Source organism: Bufo gargarizans, chromosome 4 (genome assembly GCF_014858855.1).
Source record: "Bufo gargarizans isolate SCDJY-AF-19 chromosome 4, ASM1485885v1, whole genome shotgun sequence".
NCBI classification, from domain to species: domain Eukaryota; kingdom Metazoa; phylum Chordata; class Amphibia; order Anura; family Bufonidae; genus Bufo; species Bufo gargarizans.
Genome location: NC_058083.1, coordinates 297,395,016 through 297,419,954, shown reverse-complemented (window position 1 = coordinate 297,419,954; position 24,939 = coordinate 297,395,016). Strand labels below are relative to the sequence as shown.

Sequence of the window (24,939 nt, the reverse complement as noted above, 5' to 3'; positions counted from 1 at the left end):
AACTGGTATCGTGATAGATACGACCCGTCCTCGTGCCTAAGCAGTGGACCCGCCGTTGCCACCCCCGCCCCCCCCCCCACATCATACTCCTGCAAGCACCGCACCGGGCACATAGCACAGCCCGGAACTTCAAACAACTGTACATAATTACCCTTTCCCTCTCTGTCAGTCTTTGACCTACGGATCTTGATGACAACCCTGTCCCCGGATAGCACGACGTCCTCCCTCAACAACCCCCCGCCAACCGCCCGAACGCTACCACACACCAATTCCCCCAACCGAAACGCCCCAAAAAACGCTAGGGAAAAAGCAACCTTGAACAGCCTCACCTCCCAACCTGAGCGACAAACCACCTCCACTCGCACACCCAATTGCAACAACAATTCAAATGAGACTGGCCTCCTTCTGTCATCCACCCGCTTCCCACGCCTCCACCCTCTCAACACCTGTCTCACTAAAAAGGTTTTCGTTACATCTGGTAACCCTCTCAGTTTAAAACCAAAAGCAACCTCGGCCATCCACCTATTCATTTTTGCAACAGACCATCCCTGCTCTTTCGCATGCCCCAAGAACAATAACAGAGGAGTATCTCCATCGTCTACTAACACCCCCAGAACCTCACACCACCTCTGCCATTCACTCCAGGCTTTACCATAAGCTACCCACGTCCCTGCAGTCATTGAGTCCTGCAGCAATCTTCCTATGGTACCTCCAACAGCTCCCACATGGATTCCGGGCACACCAACCCCTCGCCGTCCGCTCCCGGTGCCAACTGCCGAAACCGCTCCCACTGCGAACGAGAAAGGGCATCCTCAATACCATTAGAAACTCCAGGCACATGAACCGCCACAACCCAAGCATTCAGCGATAAACAAACCAAATGCTGCAACAAACGAACTACGGGAGGCGACGATGCCGTCATGTTATTAATGGCCTGGACTACCCCCAAATTATCACAATGGAATCCGATTTTCTTATTCCTAAAACAATACCCCACAACACTACTGCTAGCACAATTGGGAACAACTCTAATAATGGCAGGTTTTTAACCCATCCCTGTTCCACCCATGAAACTGGCCAACTACCCGCACACCACTGCCCATCTGAAAACACGTCAAAATCAAAACTATCCACTGCCTCCCCTAAAACCAACGTCCTCCCGTTAAAATGCAGCAAAAATTTGGCCCAAACCACCAGATCCCTTTTTAGCTCCTTGCCCAACCTAACAAAATGATGCAGGGCCGTAACACCCGCCGTAGCCCCCGCAAACCGCCGACAAAAAATTCTCCCCGTTGGCATAATCCTGCATGCAAAATTAAGCTTGCCCAATAAAGATTGCAAATCCTTCAGTCTGATTTTTGCCACTCTCTCCACCTGCTCCACCACCAACCGCAAATCTCGTACCTTCTCCTCAGGCAAACGACACTCCATACTTTCCGTGTTAATCACGATACCCAGGAAGCTTAACTCCGTAGTAGGACCCACAGTTTTTTCCTCTGCTAAGGGCACCCCGAACCCCCCAAAAACCGATTCCAACGTGCTCAATAACACCGAACAAACCCTAGACTCCGCCGGGCCCAAACAAAGAAAATCATCCAAGTAATGAATGATGGATGAACAACCCGAAACGTCCTTAACAACCCACTCCAAAAATGAACTAATTGCTTCAAAATATGCGCACGACACCGAACACCCCATCGGTAAGCATCTGTCCACAAAGTACCTCCCATCCCAGTAGCACCCCAGCAAATGCAAACTGTCTGGATTCACCGGCAGGAGACGGAACGCCGCCTCGATGTCCGTCTTAGCTAACAACGTCCCCACCCCCAACTTCCGCACCCAACCTACAGCCGCATCACATGAGGTGTACGCCACCGAACAGAGTTCCGGATCAATACCCTCATTGACCGACACACCCTTCGGATATGAAAAATGGTGAATGAGCCGAAACTTATTCGGCTCCTTCTTAGGTACAATCCCCAAAGGTGATATACGCAAATCAGCCAGCGGCAGCTCCAAAAAGGGGCCGCCCATGCGCCCCAAGGCAACCTCCCTGGCTAACTTGTCAGACACCACCTCCGGGTGTTCCAATGCCGAGCGCAGATTCATCTTCCGCATAACAACCGGCAACGGCGCCGATGGTATAGAAAACCCCTTAGTAAACCCGTCCCTCAAAAAAAACGCCACCCCTAGTTTGGGATACCTACTTAAGTAGGGCTCCATCCTTTCCACACGCACTGGAGTCCGACCCTTTTCCAGCCGCCTCCCCTCCTCTCTGCCTGTTCCCTCTAAAACATCTGTTGGCTCCATGGGTACCTCCACACCCTGAACACTCGTGCTTAAATCTACACTTTGACCCAAACCTACAATTGCCTTTGTTAAAGAGGAAGCAGAGCCCTTTTGCTGAGGCAACCGAGAATGCCGACTGCCCAGATCCCCCTGACTCACTCCGAAAGGACTGCCCCGCCCATACAGGTGCCATCACCCGCATCCATAACCCAATATCCCACCTTATGCTACTACGCACTGCCATCCTCTGCCGAAATTGCTTGTCTTAACGCAGCCAGCCCGTCCCCCCATATACCCGACAAGCCTCCCCGATCGCATCCATGTAACAAAAAAGAGACGAACAACACTCCGGCTTCCGTTCCCCAACCATGCTGGCTAAAATCGCAAAAGCCTGGAGCCAATTGGAAAAAGTATGCGGGATCAAGCGAAGCCTCCGTTTCTCCTCCTCCTCCTTTTTCCTATCATCCTTCTTTCCCTTATCCAAATTAAACCTCTCCAACCTCTCTACATATTCCCCTCTCCAAATCCTCTCACGCACCTCCTGTTTCAAATGCGCTCCCAGTGGCCCCTCAAAACACATGTATACCTCACCCCACGCACCGTCATCCACTGATTGTCTATCCACCTCCCCCCCACCTGCGTCTGCACCGACACCAAATCGCACACCCTGCTAGTCGCCTCGCCAAGCTCCCTACTACCCCCGGCCCCCATCACGCCTGTAATGGGGAAACACCAGCCGCACCAAACCCCGACATCCACCCCGCCAAATTCTGAAAAAATTGCCCCAAGCCCTTACCCAAGTCCCCTTGCGACCCATCCACCCCCCCGGGCCACCCGCCCATGGATTAAGTGCACCCCCAAACACCTCACCTGGCTGCTGGGGGGCTGTGAACCCCGCAGCCGAAGATCCTGCCTCCTGATGATCTTCTGGCGCACTCCCATCTTCCTCTCTTCTTTCCAGGGACTCCTCACTCGTCACCGCAGACATCCCAGCCGCCCTGCTGGATGCGTCCTGGACCGACCGTCCTCCGTTGGCGGTGCCTCTCCCATGCTGGATGCTCGATTCCTGCGGCCTGTGCGCCTCCACCGTCTCCCTGCACACAGCCGCGACTGACCTGGACTCACTCCCTCGCTGAGCGGCCTCAGGTCCCGAGCCCACGTCCCGCAATGTTGAAGACGGGGGAGGGATCCGCCCGCCCGAAACTGGGCCCCGCTGTGCAATTTGATTCCTCCCGCTCCAGGAGGCACTGGCCACAGGCACCCTGCCAGCCCCCGGTCGCGGAGGGTCCCCGAAGGGGCTCCGCACCCGGCGCCGAGCCCTGGGGGTCACCTTTGGACTAAGGCGCGCCGGCGGCCGTACCCGCCGCGGCCATCTGGTACGTGGCGGTGAGCTGACTGTACTCACCGCCGCCCCCTGGAGCACGCCGGACACCTGCTCCTGCAGCCATTCGGGTCCCCAAGCATCCACCACTGCCCGCAACTGCTGTATCAGCACCTCTACCGCCTGCATGATGTGAGTTTTTCTTTGAAGCTAACTGCTCTAAAATGGCGCCGGTTACCTCCCCCTCTTATAACCTAACCTATAAGCCCACCCCCTCCTACTCTCCACCCCCCATACTACCAAACTCTTAACCCTTACACTGCCGACCCCCTCCGTCCAAACCCTATCATGTCGGCCTCCCCTCAACTGACATCCCAGTACGGCCTCACTGGAACCTAGGTGAAATGTAGACTCTTTTCACCACTTTCCCCCTGGTGCTGTCACAGTATGTAAACTGTACATTTCTGTAAAACTGACATGGAACAAATATTAGTAAAAAATAGCCAGTGTCAGGTGTCTTTTGTCACGGCATGTACAATTTAGGTATCCATAATAAGGTAATAGAATGAAAACGTATTTTATTTCTCTATAAATAACCTTACTGATAGTACAATTTGCAAAGTTTGTTGAATTTCAAACAGTAAAGTACTATTGTTAGTTGGTTTCATTCTAAGTATAGTGAACTGTAAGCGCATACTGATGTCATTATGTTGTCACTTCTCAGGTGTTTTTCATTGTCATCTAATATCTATATTTCTCCACCTCTCATAGCTTCTACAGTCACTGAAGACTGTAAATTTTACCTATATGGGAAGGACTGTTAATTTTGATTCCAGAGGAGATGCAAATTCTGGATATGATGTAGTGATCTGGAAAGTGGGTCCTGATGGAAAGATTAATTTCACTATATTTGCTGAATATGATAACGAAAAAGACATCTTCCTATTCAACAGCCAGGATAACAAGAATGAGTTTAAACATTTGAAGGTATTGAGAAAATTCTAATTTTTTATTAGATTTCAATGTGACAGAATTCTGACTTACAATATGCCACACAAAACATTTTATTATCCAAACACTGAGTGACCCAGAAAATAAGGGTTTCTTCACATGCAGCTGATTATGCTGCAGAAAATTTCTGTGACTATAAATCAATTCCATTCATTTGAATGGAGATATTTTGATGGTAAGCTCATGGATTTCTGCAAGATCCATTCATATGGATGGAACTTATTTTCAGTCACAGGAATTTCTGCAACAAAATCTGTTGTGTGTGGAGGCACTCTAAGAAAATTATTTACATAGACATGAAGCCAACAGATATCAGGCCAGACTTCAGGTTAGTTCGGCAGAACATGCAAAGCTGCAATGGATTAAGAAAGTCTTCAGACCCTTTAACTTTTTTCACATTTTGTTATGTTGTGGCCTTGTGCTGAAACAAATTAATTAAAAAAAAACTCCCCCCATTAACCTGTGGTCAATACCCCTAAAACCGTATTCACACATCAGCATTTTGTGATTGTGAGCCAAAACCAGGATTAGAGCCTACAAAGACATAAGGTATAATGAAAAGATTTGTACCTGTTCTGTGTTTTTGACCAGACAAGGTTTTGGCACACAATCACTCATGGAAATCATTGACTGCACGCTGACTGTGTGAATAATGCATTAATCAGAAAGTGAAAACAGAATTTTAGAATTGTTTGCATATTTATTAAAAAGGAAAACATTTTGCATGGACTGTATTCCAACTCTTGGCTATGACACCTTAAAATTTAGCTCTAGGGGTCTCCTGTTTCTCTTGATCATCTTTCAGATGTTTCCACACCTTGATTGGAGTCCAACTGTAGTAAATTCAATTGGTTGGTCATGATTTGGAAAGATGCACTCCTGTCTATAAAAGGTCTCCCAGCTGACAATGCATATCAGAGCAAAACCAAGCCAGGAGGAGGAAATATGATCTTGTGGAAGCACAGATCTGGAGAAGGGTATAAAAAAATTCCTGCTGCACTGAAAGTTTTCAAGAGCACAATGGCCTCCATAATTCTTAAATGGGGAAAATGTTTGAAAGAACTAGTATCCTAGAGCGGGGGGGCAGGTTTGGTAAAAGAGGTGACCAGAACCTAATCAGTCACGCTGGGTGAGCTCCAAAGATCCTGTGTGCAGATGGGAGAAACTTCCAAAAGGTCAACCAGCATTCCACCAGTCTGGGCTTAATGGCAGAGTGGCTAGAAAGAGGCCTCTCCTCAGTAAAAGGCACATGAAAGTTTGCAAAAAAAAAGCACTTAAAGGCTATGTACACCTTTGGGAGCATTTTTTTTATTAGTGCATTGACTGCTTTTGAGCTAAAAGTAATTTTTTTCATAGTTTTTTTTATTCAAAATATAGCCTCCTTTTTTCTATACATGACATGCTCTAGAAGCACTCTTTGGATTTTCTGTCGTTTCTGTCAAACCAGGAGCAGATGGACTCCTTATCTCTGCTCTGTGACCTCCTAAACACTCATTATGGCTCAGTTCTTACTGATAAGAATATGGCTTAAATAAGTGTTTATGACTTCTCAGTAGTTTAGAGATAAGACCTATCAAGAAACTACTAGAACGTATACAATATAGGCAAATTTTATTAACACAATACATAAGAAAGGGGGGAATCCACAGGAGGAAGAAACGGGGTAGTGATTCAATATAATATCCACATATAAATAACAATAAAATGCAAGTGCATAGTGCCAAAACTATAAAACATTTATGGCTCCATCCTGGAGGAAGCACATAATGGGTAATTGATTCTGTGTTATACATGTTTGATAATTTTGGCACTATGCACTTTATTGCTATTTATATGTGGATTATCTATTATGTATTGTGTTAATAAAATTTACCTATATAGAATGCGGTCTGGTAGTTTCTTGATAGGTATTTGTAGTTCGCTATACCATAGGCATATGTGCATGTTTTTTACATGGTGTTTGTATATGTAAACATCGGCTCAAATTTTAAATTTTTATTGGTTCACGTTCATTCGGTGATACTTTAGAGATCAGGTTTATTAGATGACCGGCACAAAGTGAAAGTACCGGTCACACGGTAAGAAAAACAGTTAACCCCTTGTGACAGAACAGCTCATTATTGTTAATAAAGGCCAATTGAAAAAATATTTTTAACCAAAAATTGCCTCTGAAGGTGTACATAGCCTTTAAAGGACTCTCAGACTGTGAGAAACAAGATTCTTTGGTCAGATGAAACCAAGATTGAACTTTTTGGCTTCAATTTTAAGCATCATGTTTGGAGAAAACCAGGTACTGCCCAATACCATCCCTACAGTGAAGCATGGTGGTAGCAGCATCATGCTGCGGAGAGGTTTTTCAGCAGCTGGGACAGGGAGACTGGTCAGAGTTGATAGTAAACTGAATGGAGCAAAGTTACAGAGATATTCCTAATGAAAATCTGATCCAGTGTGCTCTGGACCTCAGACTGGGCTGAATGTTTACCTTCTAACAAGTCAATGACCTTAAGCACACAGACAAGACGAAATAGGAGTGGTTTATGCACAACTCTGTAAATGTCCTTAAGTGGCCCAGCCAGAGCCCTGACTTGAACCCAATCAAACATCTCTGGAGAGACCTGAAAATAGCTGTCAACCGAAGGTCCCCATCCAACCTGACAGTGCTTGAGAGGACCTGCAGAGAAGAATTGCAGAACATCCAGGTGTGTATATCTTGTAGCATCATACCCAAGAAGACTGGAGGCGGTAATCGCTGCCAAAGATGCTTTAAGTAAGTACTGAGTAAAGGGTCTAAATACTTTTGCCAATGCAATATTTTAGTTTTTTTCTTTCCATAAATTAGCACAGGTTTAGAACATTCTGTTTTCACTTTCTCATTAAAAGGCACTGAGGGCAGAATGATGGGGAACATCTTTAACTTTTTTTTATTTTAGCACAAGGCCACAACAAAATAAAATGTGAAAACGGTGAAAGGGTCTGAAGACTTTCCGAATGCACTATTATAGTGGCAAGGTAGCAGGATGTTTGTGGGGGCAAGTAGGCAGCAGCAGAGGTTCGCAAAATATCAGGGCCTCTATAGGAGTGGAAGGGTAGGCACAAAGTAGCAATGGGTCTGTAGGAGAAAGGAAGCTGGAGGAGCATAAGGTGGCAGGGGCTCTACAGGGAACCCCCAAAACATAGTAGCAAGGAGGGGAGCAACAGCAAAGGAGATTTTATATATTTACAAATGGTCCATAAGACCAATAATCTCACTATTATTTCATGTGCCAATGTGTAAATAGGGCGATTATTGGTCTTATGGACCATTTGTAAATATATAAAGTTAAAAAGAGGCCTGCACATGTGCCAAGGGCCAGCATAGAAGTTGGTATTAGAAAACAGAAAAGGAGAAACACTTGATTACAGATCTCTGTGTAGTGAAGACACACCATGGCACTGCTGGGTCTATGTGAGGTGGTATGTGGTATACTGGGATAGCTTGTTGACAAGGGACTGTGTTAAGGAGGAGGAGGGGGCAGAGAAAGGTGTGAGTTTGAAAATAAGTACCGTATTTTTCGCCGTATAAGACGCACCGGCGTATAAGACGCACCTAGGTTTTTGGGGAGGAAAATAAGAAAAAAAAAATTTTTAACCAAAAGGTGTGCTGTGGGTTTGGAACTAGGTGGTCTGTGGATGGCACTATTACTGGGGATCTGTGGATGACGGACACTGTTATGGGGGGATCTGTGGATGACGGACACTGTTATGGGGGGATCTGTGGATGACGGACACTGTTATGGGGGGATCTGTGGATGACGGACACTGTTATGGGGGGATCTGTGGATGACGGACACTGTTATGGGGGGATCTGTGGATGACGGACACTGTTATGGGGGGATCTGTAGATGACGGACACTGTTATGGGGGGGATCTGTAGATGACGGACACTGTTATGGGGGGAACTGTGGATGACGGACACTGTTATGAGGGAACTGTGGATGACACACTGTTATGGGGGGATCTGTGGCTGGCACTGTTACAGGGGGGGGATCTGTGGATGCACTGTTATACATGTGTCATCCACAGACCCTCCCAGCCCATAACTGTGCCATCCACAGATCCCCCGCCGCTCCAGTATACTAATATAATATGTCTTATTCAGTTAATAGTTATTAAATATGCCTCTTTATTCCTAAAAGTACCTTAAATCCTAAGCGCTTTAGTACAATGCCGGCAGGCCGGGCAGCCGGCGCGGCGCGTCACTCACTGACGTCACTTGCCTGCGCCGCCTGCTTCATTCATAAAGTAGGCGGCGCAGGCACGTGACATCAGGGAGTTACGCTGCCGCCCGCCCGGCCTGCATTGTACGGATGCGCTTAGGATTTAAGGTACCATTAGGCATAAAGGGGCATATCTAGTAACCATTAATTGAATATGACATTTTATTAGTACACCGGAGCGGCGGGGCGGGCCTTTAGTACAGTGACTGCACCGCCCCGCCGCTATTGCCGGCCCCAGCTCCTCCTCCCAGTCCCTCCCCGAGTCCCCGCTCGCTTTACATCGCATCCAGCGATGTAAAACTGACTGCATTCGCCGTATAAGACGCAGGGGCATTTCTCCCCCATTTTGGGGGAAGAAAAAGTGCGTCTTATACGGCGAAAAATACGGTAATGCTTGAAAAATAATTCATAAATAAGATTGTACTGAAGGTGCTGCCTGCATTTTGGAAAGAGGCATAGAGCAGCTTCAGAGACTTTTCCTCCGACTATCCTAGTGTACTCACTGTATCAGCTCTGCTGCTTCTCAGCTCCTGCTGGCTTCTATCCTGTTCAAATTATGAATGCCAGGCTCAAAACTCTCACCGCTGCCTCAGATTCCATGTGCTTTTCTCCTCCTTTCAGCTCCATTCTGCATTTCTTTCAAGTCCATGTGTAGAGGAGGAATGCAGCATGGCTGAGCTGGTCAGCGTGTCGGTGAGGATTGGGATTTCAGGGCCGCTTTCTGTTTTAATTTGTTTTGGGGTCCATAAGTCAGCACCACCAGTACTGCCCTAATGTCTTGCAGCTGCAAACAATGTCCTGATGCTGTCTTATTGGCTAGGCAGTGGCATCGCGGGCAGGATTGGACCAAAATGGAGAAAAAGTCTAAAAGAAAGATTTAGACATTACTCCTACATAAACTCTGTGGTGTGAATTTGGCGTTAGTCCTGAACTAGCTGATTTTATGATGATTTTGAATCCTTCCCGATATTACAGAAGATCCAATCTCGATGTTCAGATGAATGTAAACCCGGGCAAATGAAGAAAACATCAGCAAGTCAACATACATGTTGTTATGAATGCGTAGCATGTCCAGAAAATCACTATACCAGAGAATCAGGTACTGTACAAAAAACACATCTGAAATTAACCACTTCAGCCCCGCTAGGTGAAACCCCCTTCATGACCAGAGCACTTTTTACACTTCGGCACTACACTCCTTTCACCGTTTATCGCTCGGTCATGCAACTTACCATACAAATGAATTTTACCTCCTTTTCTTCTCACTAATAGAGCTTTCATTTGGTGGTATTTTATTGCTGCTGACATTTTTACTTTTTTTGTTATTAATCAAAATGTAACGATTTTTTTGCAAAAAAATGACATTTTTCACTTTCAGCTGTAAAATTTTGCAAAAAAACGACATCCATATATAAATTTTTCGCCAAATTTATTGTTCTACATGTCTTTGATTAAAAAAAAATGTTTGGGCAAAAAAAAAATAGTTTGGGTAAAAGTTATAGCATTTACAAACTATGGTACAAAAATGTGAATTTCCGCTTTTTGAAACAGCTCTGACTTTCTGAGCACCTGTCATGATTCCTGAGGTTCTACAATGCCCAAACAGTAGAAAACCCCCACAAATGACCCCATTTCGGAAAGTAGACACCCTAAGGTATTCGCTGATGGGCATAGTGAGTTCATAGAACTTTTTATTTTTTGTCACAAGTTAGCGGAAAATGATGATGATTTTATTTATTTATTTTTTTCTTACAAAGTCTCATATTCCACTAACTTGCGACAAAAAAAATAATAAAAATTCTAGGAACTCGCCATGCCCCTCACGGAATACCTTGGGGTGTCTTCTTTCCAAAATGGGGTCACTTGTGGGGTAGTTATACTGCCCTGGCAATTTAGGGGCCCAAATGTGTGAGAAGAACTTTGCAATCAAAATGTGTAAAAAATGACCGGTGAAATCCAAAAGGTGCACTTTGGAATATGTGCCCCTTTGCCCACCTTGGCAGCAAAAAAGTGTCACACATGTGGTATCGCCGTACTCAGGAGAAGTTGGGTAATGTGTTTTGGGGGGTCATTTTACATATACCCATGCTGGGTGAGAGAAATATCTTGGCAAAAGACAACTTTTCCCATTTTTTTATACAAAGTTGGCATTTGACCAAGATATTTTTCTCACCCAGCATGGGTATATGTAAAATGACACCCCAAAACACATTCCCCAACTTCTCCTGAGTACGGCGATACCAGATGTGTGACACTTTTTTGCAGCCTAGATGCGCAAAGGGGCCCAAATTCCTTTTAGGAGGGCATTTTTAGACATTTGGATCCCAGACTTCTTCTCACACTTTCGGGCCCCTAAAAAGCCAGGGCAGTATAAATACCCCACATGTGACCCCACTTTGGAAAGAAGACACCCCAAGGTATTCAATGAGGGGCATGGCGAGTTCCTAGAATTTTTTTTTTTTGCATAAGTTAGCGGATATTGATTTTTTTTTTGTTTTTTTCTCACAAAGTCTCACTTTCCGCTAACTTAGGACAAAAATGTCAATCTTTCATGGACTCAATATGCCCCTCACGGAATACCTTGGGGTGTCTTCTTTCCGAAATGGGGTCACATGTGGGGTATTTATACTGCCCTGGCTTTTTAGGGGCCCTAAAGCGTGAGAAGAAGTCTGGAATATAAATGTCTAAAAATGTTTACGCATTTGGATTCCGTGAGGGGTATGGTGCGTCCATGTGAGATTTTATTTTTTGACACAAGTTAGTGGAATATGAGACTTTGTAAGAAAAAACAAAAACAAAAACAAACAAAAAATTTCCGCTAACTTGTGCCAAAAAAAATGTCTGAATGGAGCCTTACCAGGGGGGGGGGGGGTGATCAATGAGAGGGGGGTGATCAATGACAGGGGGGTGATCACCCATATAGACTCCCTGATCACCCCCCTGTCATTGATCACCCCCCCTGTAAGGCTCCATTCAGACATCCGCATGATTTTTTACGGATCCATGGATACATGGATCGGATCCACAGAACGCATGCGGACGTCTGAATGGAGCCTTACAGGGGGGTTATCAATGACAGGGGGTGATCAGGGTAATCAGGGTGATCACCCCCCTGTCACTGATCACCCCCCCTGTAAGGCTCCATTCAGACATCCGCATGATTTTTTACGGATCCATGGATACATGGATCGGATCCACAGAACGCATGCGGACGTCTGAATGGAGCCTTACAGGGGGGTTATCAATGACAGGGGGTGATCAGGGTAATCAGGGTGATCACCCCCCTGTCACTGATCACCCCCCCTGTAAGGCTCCATTCAGACATCCGCATGATTTTTTACGGATCCATGGATACATGGATCGGATCCACAGAACGCATGCGGACGTCTGAATGGAGCCTTACTGGGGGGTTATCAATGACAGGGGGTGATCAGGGTAATCAGGGTGATCACCCCCCTGTCACTGATCACCCCCCCTGTAAGGCTCCATTCAGACATCCGCATGATTTTTTACGGATCCATGGATACATGGATCGGATCCACAGAACGCATGCGGACGTCTGAATGGAGCCTTACAGGGGGGTTATCAATGACAGGGGGTGATCAGGGTAATCAGGGTGATCACCCCCCTGTCACTGATCACCCCCCCTGTAAGGCTCCATTCAGACATCCGCATGATTTTTTACGGATTCATGGATACATGGATCGGATCCACAAAACGCATGCGGACGTCTGAATGGAGCCTTACAGGGGGGTTATCAATGACAGGGGGGTGATCAGGGAGTGTATATGGGTGATCACCCGCCTGTCATTGATCACCCCCTATAAGGCTCCATTCAGACGTCCGCATGTGTTTTGCGGATCCGATCCATGTATCCATGGATCCGTAAAAATCATGCGGACGTCTGAATGGAGCCTTACAGGGGAGTGATCAATGACAGGGGGGTGATCAATGACAGGGGGTGATCAGGGAGTGTATATGGGTGATCACCCGCCTGTCATTGATCACCCCCCTGTAAGGCTCCATTCAGACGTCCGTATGCTTTTTGCGGATCCGATCCATGTATCCGTGGATCCGTAAAAATCATACGGACGTCTGAACGGAGCCTGACAGGGGGGTGATCAATGACAGGGCGGTGATCAATGACAGGGGGGTGAGGTGATCAGGGAGTTTATATGGGGTGATCATGGGTTTATAAGGGGTTAATAAGTGACGGAGGGGGGGGGGGTAGTGTAGTGTGGTGTTTGGTGCTACTGTACTGACCTACCTGAGTCCTCTGGTGGTCGATCCTAACAAAAGGGACCACCAGAGGACCAGGTAGGAGGTATATTAGACGCTGTTATGAAAACAGCGTCTAATATACCTGTTAGGGGTTAAAAAATTCGGATCTCCAGCCTGCCAGCGAGCGATCGCCGCTGGCAGGCTGGAGATCCACTCGCTTACCTTCCGTTCCTGTGAGCGCGCGCGCCTGTGTGCGCGCGTTCACAGGAAATCTCGGCTCTCGCGGGAGGACGCGTATATGCGTCCACCCAGAAGAGCAGGACCGCCGGCAGGACGCAATCCTGCGTACGGCGGTCCTGAGGTGGTTAATAAAGCCAATTATTACCAATAATTGCTTGAATTAGGGTGGTATCAGATGACCATTAGTGGCCACAAGTATCACTGGGACTTGCAACCTGTAGCCATGGGATATCCATGTGCAGCTGGAAATTAACGTTGAATCGCGAGCACTGTCCATGGACGCTAATGTGCTTCTGCAATGTCACTCTAAGGCCTTATTCACCTAGTCAGTGTTTGCTCAGTGATTTCCATCAGTGATTGTGAGCCAAAGCCAGGTTTGGGTCTAAACACAGAACAGGTGCAGATATACCTTATCTTTGTGTAGCCTACTGTAAAGGGGGAATATCAATCACCAATATTATGCGAATATCGATAATTAATATTCCTAAATAGGAGGAACCGTCTAGTGATGACTCCGCCTATTTATACCTTTATATAATAAATACACAATACTTTCGCTATGCTTTACACTAATCACTAATGCTAGCTGCATGCGCCTTACTAACTCGCTACCGCTAACAAGTACACGCTACACAAAGGGTACAAATATAACGGTATTTATTTAACACACTAAGCACGCAATACACTAACAATACACAGCACTACACATATACAATAACTACACTACACGTTCCCAAATTCCACCCACAAACTAACTATACAATACACACATACAAGTATAACAACCCACCCGCCTAGTTCTATACTGTCCCTACGGGGTTACAAGAGGAGGATTTGTTTGCAGAGCAGAGGCATGCTCTACAGAGGCAGGCAGGACAGGGGAACAGGGCACGGACATCAGGGGGTTAAATGGTAGGGGGTCAGGGATGTCAAGGGTTAACCAGGGGCAAGGATTAACCAGGAGTCTTGAAGGGCAGAGTAGGGGAAGGGGTTAGGGTAACCCAGGGGTTAATCAGGGCCACCAGGGTATAAAGGGTTAACAGGGGAGCAGGGATGTTAACCAGGGGATGCAGGGGGGGTTAATCAGGGATCAGGGAACCAGAGTGGGGGGGTTAATGGAGTTGGTGGGATAGGGGGGGGTGATACTTATGGATTGCCAGGGGTCCGCTCGTTCGTCCAGGGGGAGGTCCGGTCCGGCTGAGCGCAGGATGCGCTCCCTTAGTGAGGGGGGTCCGGTCAGGCGCCGTGCTGCAGCGCCGATTGCGCTTCTCTCCAAAAGGGGGGGGCGATCACTTTCTTTAGCGCAGGACGCGCTGTCCTCCAGTGGGGGCCCAGACCCTAACTTCTCTGAGGGCGAGACGCACTCCTCCAAGTGGGGCCCATACCCTAACTTCTCTTAGCGCAGGACGCGCTCTCCTCATGTGGGGGCCCAGACCCAACTAACCTCCTGAGTGCCGGGCCGCCGGATATTTAAACCCGGCCGCCCGCACTCCAGCGCTGCGCCGCCCACCAGGGGGCGCGCGCGCGCCCCCATCATCCACGTGGGCCGGCGCAGTGATATGACGTCACTGCGCCGGCCCGCACATCGGGGACGCGCTGCAGACAGGCGGGAGATGCCTTTGATCTCCCGCCTGCTGCCCTTAGCATTCCGGACAGTGCGATTGTAATCGCACTGTCGGAATGCGCATAATAGGAGGAGGGGAGGCTTCTCCCCTTCTCCTATCATGCGTAATTATCTCCAGCGGCGCTGGAGATAATTACAACAAAGGGCTCAGATTCTGTTGAATCTGAGCTCTTTGTATCCATCAGGATGACCGGACCCTTGTCCAGTCATTCTGATGCAATTAGCCAGATTGCATCGGTTTGGATGCTTGGGGCACATTCAAACCGATGCACCTGGTTTCAGGTGTAGGAGGGGGGATACGTATAATATACATGAGTATGGATGCTTGGGGCACATCCATACACATGTATATACATTAATATTAGGGACATAAGGGGGCACATATATTATAAGGGGGCACAGATATCACAAGCCCCTACATATAAGGGGGCACAAGCCCCTATAGGGCACAGATATACTATAAGGGGGCACAAGCCCCTACATATCATAAGGGGGCACAAGCCCCTACATACATTATCAGGGGGCACGGCTCCCAGGGGACACATATTTCCCACAGGGGCCAACATGAGCCCCTGGGGATCACCATGGGCAGACGTGCGCAGATGCTGGGCACATCTGCGCACATCGTCCCATGATACTATGTCTAATGTATGCACATATATACCATACATGCCCGCACGTGTTTGCGGGCATGCATGGATATATATGCATACGTCTCAACCGTTCCTCAACAATCCCCCTGTTGTCGGAATATAATACGACAATATAATGGGGGAACGGGTTGAGATATATTTGCCCCCCTTCAACCCCATCTTTGGTGGAAGTTCAGGAAGAACTGTAGTGTACACTGATCTTTAGGTACTTAGACATCCCTAATCCAGCTTCCTCCGACCTGCCCTTCACCGTAACCTACTCCTCCGTCCACAGGATACACAGTCTTCTTCTTGACATCTTTCGGTTAACTGGCTCTTGGTGTCGGCCACCCCCACTTTGGAGTGACCACACCCCCACAGTCTCTCGGTAATCCGATCTTCAGGTACGGCCCGCCTCCAAGGAATCTGGAGCGGGTTCACCCTTGCAGTCTTTAACTGGCCTTTCTTTTATCCGTCTCTTGGTGTCGGCCACCCCCACTTTGGAGTGACCACACCCCCACAGTCTCTCGGTAGTTCTGCCGATCTTCCGGTATGGCCCGCCTCCCAGGCATCTGGAGCGGGTTCACCCTCATAGTCTCAGTCCCAACTTTCTTCTATCACAACTTTCCAACGTCTGTTTCCATCTTGACGGGTGCGGTTCTCCCGTGGACAGATTAATAGGTCTTTACAAGGCAGGTCAGACTCTTAAGCGGTGATGTCATAGTACCTAAATTCTACTGCGGAGAACACCTCCGCCACACTACACATCCAGCCCTTCCCTTAAGAACTTCACCGTTCCAGGGTTCAAGGTGGCAAATGAATGATTCCTGTCCCTATTGTGACCTAACCTTATCCCCATTCACACAAAATACATGTTACATCCCTCCCAACACCACCAAATTCCATTACATGTGTGTACCCATAGAGACTCATGCAACCTGGCATTCCTCTCTACCTCCAAAGACACAGGTAGGTCGTAGACCCCTGTGTCAATGGGAAACGACTATAGGATGCAAATGTGTACAGCCAAATTATAACTCACCACAATGCGTTGGGTGAGTTTCCCTGGGTATAGGCTGTCACACATTTGTACCTAGAGTGTCTATGGGTACACAATCAACCAACAAACATAATCAGTATATGTACAATACAATGTGCTATGGGGTTTCAGGGTAGTACATGTTATACGTCCCGAACCCCCATTGAAAACAAAACGTGTCCATACAATAATATTTGGCTACAGGAACCATGTTTGGTTATGTCCTGAGCCTCCTCCTCCGGATAGTTCTGTACAGTTCTGTCTGGTTCTGGTGTATTTTGGTCAATAAGTCCCTTGACCCTCCGACTGTAGATGACGATCACCAGAACCAGAAGAAGTTTCACTGGGTGAAACAAGTGATATGCTCTTCCACCCGAACGTCTCCAAATCTTCCTCCAGAGCCTTAAATAATGCTCCCGCTGGATTGTGGCACAGTCCTCCATCTCTAAAACACCTCTAGGCAGAGGTCGCTTGGTTGCCAAAATCCAGTGGGATCCTCTGGAGTCTCCCAAGAGCATCAGGGGGAATAGCTGGCCTCTTCCGTGGCCTCTCCTGGGTTTTTCTTCCGCTCCATATAAAACCTATGGCAGAAGAAAATACCAGGTGCTCCCAGGGGAATGTCTCCCCTAACGGTGCAGTTAAATGTACAAAAATTCCCAGCACCAATACCTTTGACCCATGGGTAGAGAAAGGTATTGGGCTGCCCTTTGTCTCACAGGACTCCTCATTATCCCAACACTGGTGTCTGAACACCCTACCTTCAGAGGAGCGTGTCCTCTGCTACACATCCCTCTGCACCAACAGATAAGGATGGCCTCCCTACTAGGTTAGGATAACTGGAGTTCTGTGGACAAAGCACTATCTTGATGGCACCGCATCCCTGTCCACTCATGTGTACCCAGGCTGACTTCCCCCTGTGATCCCATCTTGTGGAGGCCCGCAGAACCAACGGCATAGGCATGCCCCGGCTCCTCAGGACCCCACAACACAAGAACACAGTCCACACTTCGCTGCCAAACACTCTGCGTCCAATCCCTATCAGAGCTGTGCTACCTGCTCGGACTAGAATTAAGTGCGCAGCACAACATTACACCAATGTTGTCTGTCCGCCCCAGTCCCCAGCGCAACACAGCCCTACCGAAAACCTTGAGCACAACAGTGTTATCTGTATCGATCCGAGACCCTGGTTGCCCAGAATAATATCACATCATCCTTTGTGTGCTGCATGAAGAAGGTCCTAATGCCTTCTCCCGACCAGCAGGATTTCCCGTGTGATATTATCTGCTCGCGACCCTATACGTTCTCGATCCACAGTATAACACTGCTCCATTCCAAGGGGACACAGAATGAAACAAGACAGCAGACGGGACATTACAACACTACATAAATCAGCCTGGTGGAACACACTCATAGACAAGGACCACCATCAACATCAAAGAGAACGTTACAACAGACAACAAAAACACACAACATGGACATGTACAGGGAACAAACGGTGTAACAAATAGTACAGGGGTGTCAAATGTTGCCTAGCCTAGCTTGGCCACTCTGGCCCCTCAGCAGCTGATGAGGCATGTGTCGCCGAGAGGTAACCCCTTTATGGCCAAACTGACTAGACCCCGCTGCACGATTTGTTACCTGAATCCCATCACTGGACACATTGCAATTACTTGCACAAGGGGAATTCCTTGCAATGTGTCCTTTGTTCCCACACCTGAAGCACCTGATTGGGCTTTCTGTCCTGTGTGTTTTGCAGTGCTTCGCTATATGACCCAAGCCACCACAAGCAAAGCATTTGATGTTTGCCCGGTGTGGCCTAGGTCCGTCCACACTGCAACCGCGCTCCCTGAATTGTTCCATCTTCAGGGAGGCACTTTTCACAATGTTTCTTTTCCCCAAAGTCAGGGAAAAATCTCTGTTAGTCTGGACAGGCTTGGTCTGGTGATTTGGCCTGTCACAGACTACTCTCCCCCCTATTTGCCCTGCATAGGGCAAAGTTTTGGGATATTCCGACCCTGACTTTATGGGAAAAGAAAGGGCCATCACCAACTTGGTGATGACCTGTTGCATGCCAGTCATTATCTGGGAGCTTACAGCAACCTGAGCCTTCAATTTGGCTACCGTCACATTAGTAGAGGCAGTCCGCTCCTTGAAGGCCTTGACCTCAGTATAAGACTGGGTCAACTTAGCCTCAATTTCCTCCTTCTGCTTCTGCAGCTTTACTAACTGTGACTGTATCCTAGCCACCTGCGCATCTCGGTCAACAGTAGACTGCACATTCTCTGCCAGCTGTGCCCGTAATGCCGAAACCTGGTCGGAATCATTGGCACAGCACTGGCAGTGAACAGCCGGAGGAATTGTCTCTGTTGACTGAGACACCAGCGCCACTTCCTTTGGCTTACAGATGCTAGCCTCAAACGTATGAACGAGTTTGACTAGCATCCGAAGCCGTTTAGTGGCCTTATTCAACACCGTCCGTTTGTTAACACAAAGCTTGTCATAACTACAAGCCTGTGCAAACAAATCGGACCACAGCATTTCTGCTGACTTGTATGTGGTGGGGAGGATGGGATTGAATGTGCTGTGTCTGCTCAAGTGTTGCAGTGTGGGGAAGTCCATACTCACCGTTTGAGCGTCCATCTTCTCCTTGGGGCCGTACCTCTTCGTCCTAGCAGCTGCTTGGAAGAAGTCAATTTTCCCGGATCGCTTCTTCCCGTTTCCCGCTGGACTTGTACGCTGGTCCAATGAAGATGGATCTCCTTCAGTTATGTGTCCTCTTCTCCCTCGCAATCACTTGAGCGATGCAGTAACCGTGTAAAGCAAATAGCAAAATATTAATTCACAGAACAATTATAGAGTCTCTGCTAAAGATTTTGATCTGCGCTTGGTGCTGTGAGGAAGAGTCGCGTTACCTGTCCGAATTATCAGGTCCTAGACGCTCAGACTGCTGACCACGTCTCTCCTAGACGCTCAGACCGCTGACCACGTCTCTCTTGCCTGATAATTCACAGGATGGCCGACCTCTAACCTCAAAACCAAACACAGATTTCAAAATCTAAGCAGTGGGCCTGACTCGCCAATGTAAAGGGGGAATATCAATCACCAATATTATGCGAATATCGATAATTAATATTCCTAAATAGGAGGAACCGTCTAGTGATGACTCCGCCTATTTATACCTTTATATAATAAATACACAATACTTTCGCTATGCTTTACACTAATCACTAATGCTAGCTGCATGCGCCTTACTAACTCGCACGGCTCCCAGGGGACACATATTTCCCACAGGGGCCAACATGAGCCCCTGGGGATCACCATGGGCAGACGTGCGCAGATGCTGGGCACATCTGCGCACATCGTCCCATCATACTATGTCTAATGTATGCACATATATACCATACATGCCCGCACGTGTTTGCGGGCATGCATGGATATATATGCATACGTCTCAACCGTTCCTCAACACCTACACTCCTGGTTTTGGTTCACAATCACTGATGTAAATCACTGACCAAACACTGACATGTGAATAAGGCCTAACACAGTGTGCCATACTGCTATAAATACAGTTCAGTTGAATTCATAATAGGTCCATCCATGTCACTAATGTGTGAATTTTTAAGCATTGCCTAGTCTTAGTTTCACACAGTTTTTTGGGAAAATGCCAAATGCGATGTTTTCTGCATTGTATTTCCTGCCTTTTTTTCAATAAGGAAAGATAAAACACACTACAAACTGTGTTTTTTTGAGGCAATGTCAGTGGTGTTTTCCAGGGGTCTTGAAAGCTAGAAATAAAATAAATGTCCTGGAGCTCTTTGTATAACAAAATTAAAGGGCTAAAAAAGTTCTCACTCCTCCTTTTGTATGTGTGCAGACTCAGACTAGTTTGGCTGTCATATAGTCGCTTCACTGTATGCAGTATCACAGGTCCTATACAGTCCTAGTAGGGTTGCAACTCTCGATACTCTTTCAATACTTTGATACTCCTGCATTATGCAAGAGATGGGAGGAGAGGTGAGTGAATCATTGTACTCACCCCTCCTTTCTGGTCTACTCCGGGCCATGTTGTACTGTCCTGTGTACAGCGTCAGGACGTAGTGTGCGCACTATGATCTGACGCTGCAGTTCAATGTTGGCCACAAGAAATAAGAGATCGTAGGAATGAAGGTCTGATAGGGAGGTCTAAAGGGGTCTGATCTGAGGTCTGATATCTGGGGGTCTGACATGGCAGCCTGATGTGAGGTCTAATGTGAGGGTCTGAAATGCAGTTCTAAAGGGTGTCTGATCTGATCCTGATATGGGGATATGGGGAACTTACATGAAGGTCTGATGGGGTCTCATCTGAGGTTTGATATAGTGGTCTGATTTGAGGATCTGATATGGGGGTTTGAGGATCTGATATGGGGTCTGATCTGATGTTCGATATGGGGGTCTGATCTGAAGTTCTGATATGGGGCTCTGATCTGAGGTGTGATATGGGGGTCTGATCTGATTATCTGATGAGGGACTGATTTGAGGATCTGATATGGGAGTCTGATTTAAAATATGACACGGGGAATCTGATTTGGGGTCTGATTGGGAGTCTGATCTGAAGATCTGATATGGGGTCTAATTTGGGGTCTGATATGGGGGTCTAATTTGGGGTCTGATATGGGGGTCTAATTTGAGGTTTGGTATGGGGCTCTGATTTGAGGTCTGATAGGGGGTTCTGATTCAAGGTCTGATATGGGGGTCTGATTTGAAGTCTGATCTTAGGATCTGATATCGGGGTCTGATCTGATAGGTAGGGGGGTATTTTGTGTACTGTCCATAATATAAGGTGGTATTTTTCTATTGGCACACATTATAAAGAGAAGTATTACTACTGGTGTACTATGGGGAACATTATTATTAGTATGAACTCAATGGGGACATTACTACTTTTGGGGCACTGATAACACTATGCACTCTGTGAGACCCTTTACCGTGGGGGAACCCTGGCACAGTATCAGCTTAGCACAATTATTTTGTGGGACATTGTGTTTACACTATTAGTGTCAGAGACACTGCTGGCCGCAGTTCTTTTTTTAGGGCACCGTGTGCCAATAATTGTTGAAGGGAACGCTACCTGTGTGGTACTAGTATTTTCAGGGGGATTATGTGTTTCTATATAATAGTATTGGGGAGCACAGTGGGCACAGTATTGAGGTGTTATGGAGGTGGAATGATGATGGAAAAGTAGAAAACTAAGATGTCTGTCAAACTCTGCAGAGACAAGAGATAGCTTAAAGAAATCGTCATGGCGGTCTAGTCTGAATGGAGAAGTTTAGGAAAGAACATCAGAGGAGACATAACTGGATGTAAGAGTTATGTGGCGCTGTATTACCCTGTAAGTTTTGTATCACTGTATGTTAAGTTTTCCAAGTATTTCCTGACAGTAGGGCGGGAGGGAAGGGTTAAGGTTGAGTATCTGGGTGTCATAAATTTTTTTTTACCTCAGGCAGCAGAAAGGCTAAGTACACCTCTGCCCCTTGCCACAAAGCACAGAGGGAAGGAGGGCCCAAGCTGAAATCTTGCACCAGAGACTATTTGACATCCAAACTACTCCGCATCTAAACACATACAAAGGGAAGTGTGAGAATTTTAATAACCCTGTAACACTGTAATTTTGTTACGAAAACAGCACTGCAACACAGTTTTTATATGTAGTTTTTAATCTTGGACTACAGAGACTGATTCTCTTGTGGTAACTCACAGTAGATTACAACACTGCCTCTTTGCATACATTTTATTGTCTTCGGAGCAGGATCGATTGATCGGTGCATTATTGTCATGGTTCCTAAATTATAAAGGTTGTCTCTGATGGAACACCCCCTTAGATACCTGTATATTTAGAAGAACATGTTATTCATTTAAGCTTCAAATATAAATAAAATAAAGTTTTAATTTCAGTACAAATTTTGTTTCATTGTCTTCCATTTTGTAATCATTCTAGATATGGACTTTTGTATCCAGTGTAATAACAAGACTCACTGGTCTCCAGTCAACAGCTCTGTATGTCTCTTGAAGAAAATAGAATTTCTTCGCTGGGATGACGGTTTGGCAATTATCCTGCTTATCATTTCATTTGTTGGAATTTTTCTTATTTTCACGATAGCAGTCCTGTTTGCTAAGAACTTTGATACACCAGTGGTGAAGGCATCTGGAGGCATTCTTTGTTATGTCATCCTCATTTCTATCCTTTTAAGTTTTGTTAGTGCAGTCTTCTTTATTGGCAAACCAGTTGATTTCAAGTGCAAAGTGAGGCAAACTATGTTTGGTATTAGTTTTACAGTAGTAGTGGCATGTATTTTACTTAAGTCAATCAAAATATTGTTGGCTTTTACATTTGAACCAAGAGTTCACAGCATTTTAAAATTTCTATATAGACCATTTACTCTAGTATTTGTCTGCACTGGAATTCAGATGATTATTTGCACCACTTGGCTGGTATTTTGGTCTCCCTATATCAAAGAGAATTTTTCTCTTCCAAGAACAATCATATTGGAATGTGATGAAGGCTCTACAGTGGCATTTGGTATAATGCTAGGATACGTTGCTGTCTTGGCTTTTGCATGTTTTATTTTTGCATTTAGAGGCAGAAAACTGCCAGAAAACTACAATGAAGCTAAATTTATTACATTTGGTATGTTGATTTACTTTATTGCATGGATAACTTTTATTCCAATATATGTTACTACATTTGGTATCTACTTACCAGCTGTGGAAATGATAGTAATACTTATTTCAAGCTATGGCATTTTGTCATGTACATTTTTACCAAAGTGTTACATTATCTTATACAAACAGGACACCAATACAAAGTCTGCTTTCCTCAAAATGATCTATAAATATTCTTCCAAAAGTGCTAGCACTCTTACAGTAAGTCAGATTCCTTCCAGTTCTCTGGCATTACCTGAGCGGTATGGTCCCATACAAGACGAAACAAAAATACCAGGTATATCGTCTGTGAGTTGTATAAGCAATAGCTTTTCCTTTCATGAGATGCTTGTGACAACAGACATCCCTACTACAAGAAACAGAACCCTCACAAGGAAAAGGTTGTCTAGTATTTGATGCACCAGTAACAAAATGTAAATTTTTCAACTTGAAAACAGAAGACAACTATATTGTAGAATGGACAATTCTTAAAATAACCCTTTCGTCCCAAACAAAACATTGGAAATGTATAGTTAATGTATCTGGTGCCTTCCTCTGAGATTACGGTACTTCCATTGCCAAGTTCTGATGTCCCAACTTCTACTTCATAAAATCATCGCTGGAGTCTTAGAACTGCCAATGGAGCGACTCTCAATAAGCAACACGTCCCCACTCGATTGCTTTAGAATGAAGCAATGATTACACCTGCAGGGGAAGACACATATGGGGTGGAGATAACACCAACATCGTCAGCAAAGAATCGGTCAAGGGCAATGGAGAGGAGTATGTCTTAAGGTGGTCATACAAATGATTTCAACTAAATCATTCAAGAACTAAAGATCTTTCTTTGAAAGAATGTTCTTAAAAAGATATTTCATCCATTAAATGGTTTCATTGAATGTGTATGGGTAGTCTGAACAACTGTAATAGCCAATATAGTCTAGAATGTGTATGGCCATGTCTTGGAAACAAACATTCACCAGATGTTTGTTTGTTCAACTACTGTTCAATTGTCAACCAACTTCTAAGGCACATGGCCTCCACTTGCTGAGAGTTACTCCATCTGCAGGTCTAACACTCTGGTGGATAATTTGTAAAGAATAAGTTGGGGACCAGAAGTTGGCAACAAGGCATTATAATTCCAGCAGAATGCACTATGTACGTTGACACCTTTTTAATGTATACTCAAATTTTAGTTAGGGACTGGAGGATCACTTTAAAGAAGCCCATTACTCAAATGTCTAGCTAACTTATGCCTGCTTCTTACAAATCTAGTGTTAGAAGTATGCTTATTGATAACACTATTAACTTTAGAAGTACTGTATGTGATTAGAGCCATGTGTGGCTTATAAGGGAGTGGGTCACCAAGATGAATCAAACCAGTTGTTTTACTACCTCCAGATTTACATAGCAATAATTTTCAAAGATTTAGGAAACTTTTGGCAAACAAGGAACCTTTTAGGGCCCTTTCACACCTGCGTTATAGTCTTCCGGCATAGAGTTCCGTCGTCGGGGCTCTATGCCGGAAGAATACTGATCAGGATTTTCCTAATGCATTCTGAATGGACAGTCCGTCCTTCAGGATGCATCAGGATGTCTTCCGTTCCGGAACGGAACGTTTTTTG

General features: G+C 46.1%; 1 protein-coding gene across 1 annotated transcript in view; it reads left to right on the top strand.

Annotated features, from left to right (window-relative positions):
- Positions 1 to 24,697, top strand: part of GPRC6A (G protein-coupled receptor class C group 6 member A) — a 45,863-nt gene extending 21,166 nt beyond the window's left edge. Inside the window, exons 4-6 of the mRNA XM_044291640.1 lie at positions 4,382 to 4,597; positions 9,853 to 9,976; positions 22,611 to 24,697. Of these exons, the coding sequence (XP_044147575.1) occupies positions 4,382 to 4,597; positions 9,853 to 9,976; positions 22,611 to 23,731 (1,461 nt within the window). The 3' untranslated portion in view covers positions 23,732 to 24,697. The remainder of the gene's footprint in view (positions 1 to 4,381; positions 4,598 to 9,852; positions 9,977 to 22,610) is intronic.
- The last annotated feature ends 242 nt before the right edge of the window (positions 24,698 to 24,939 follow it).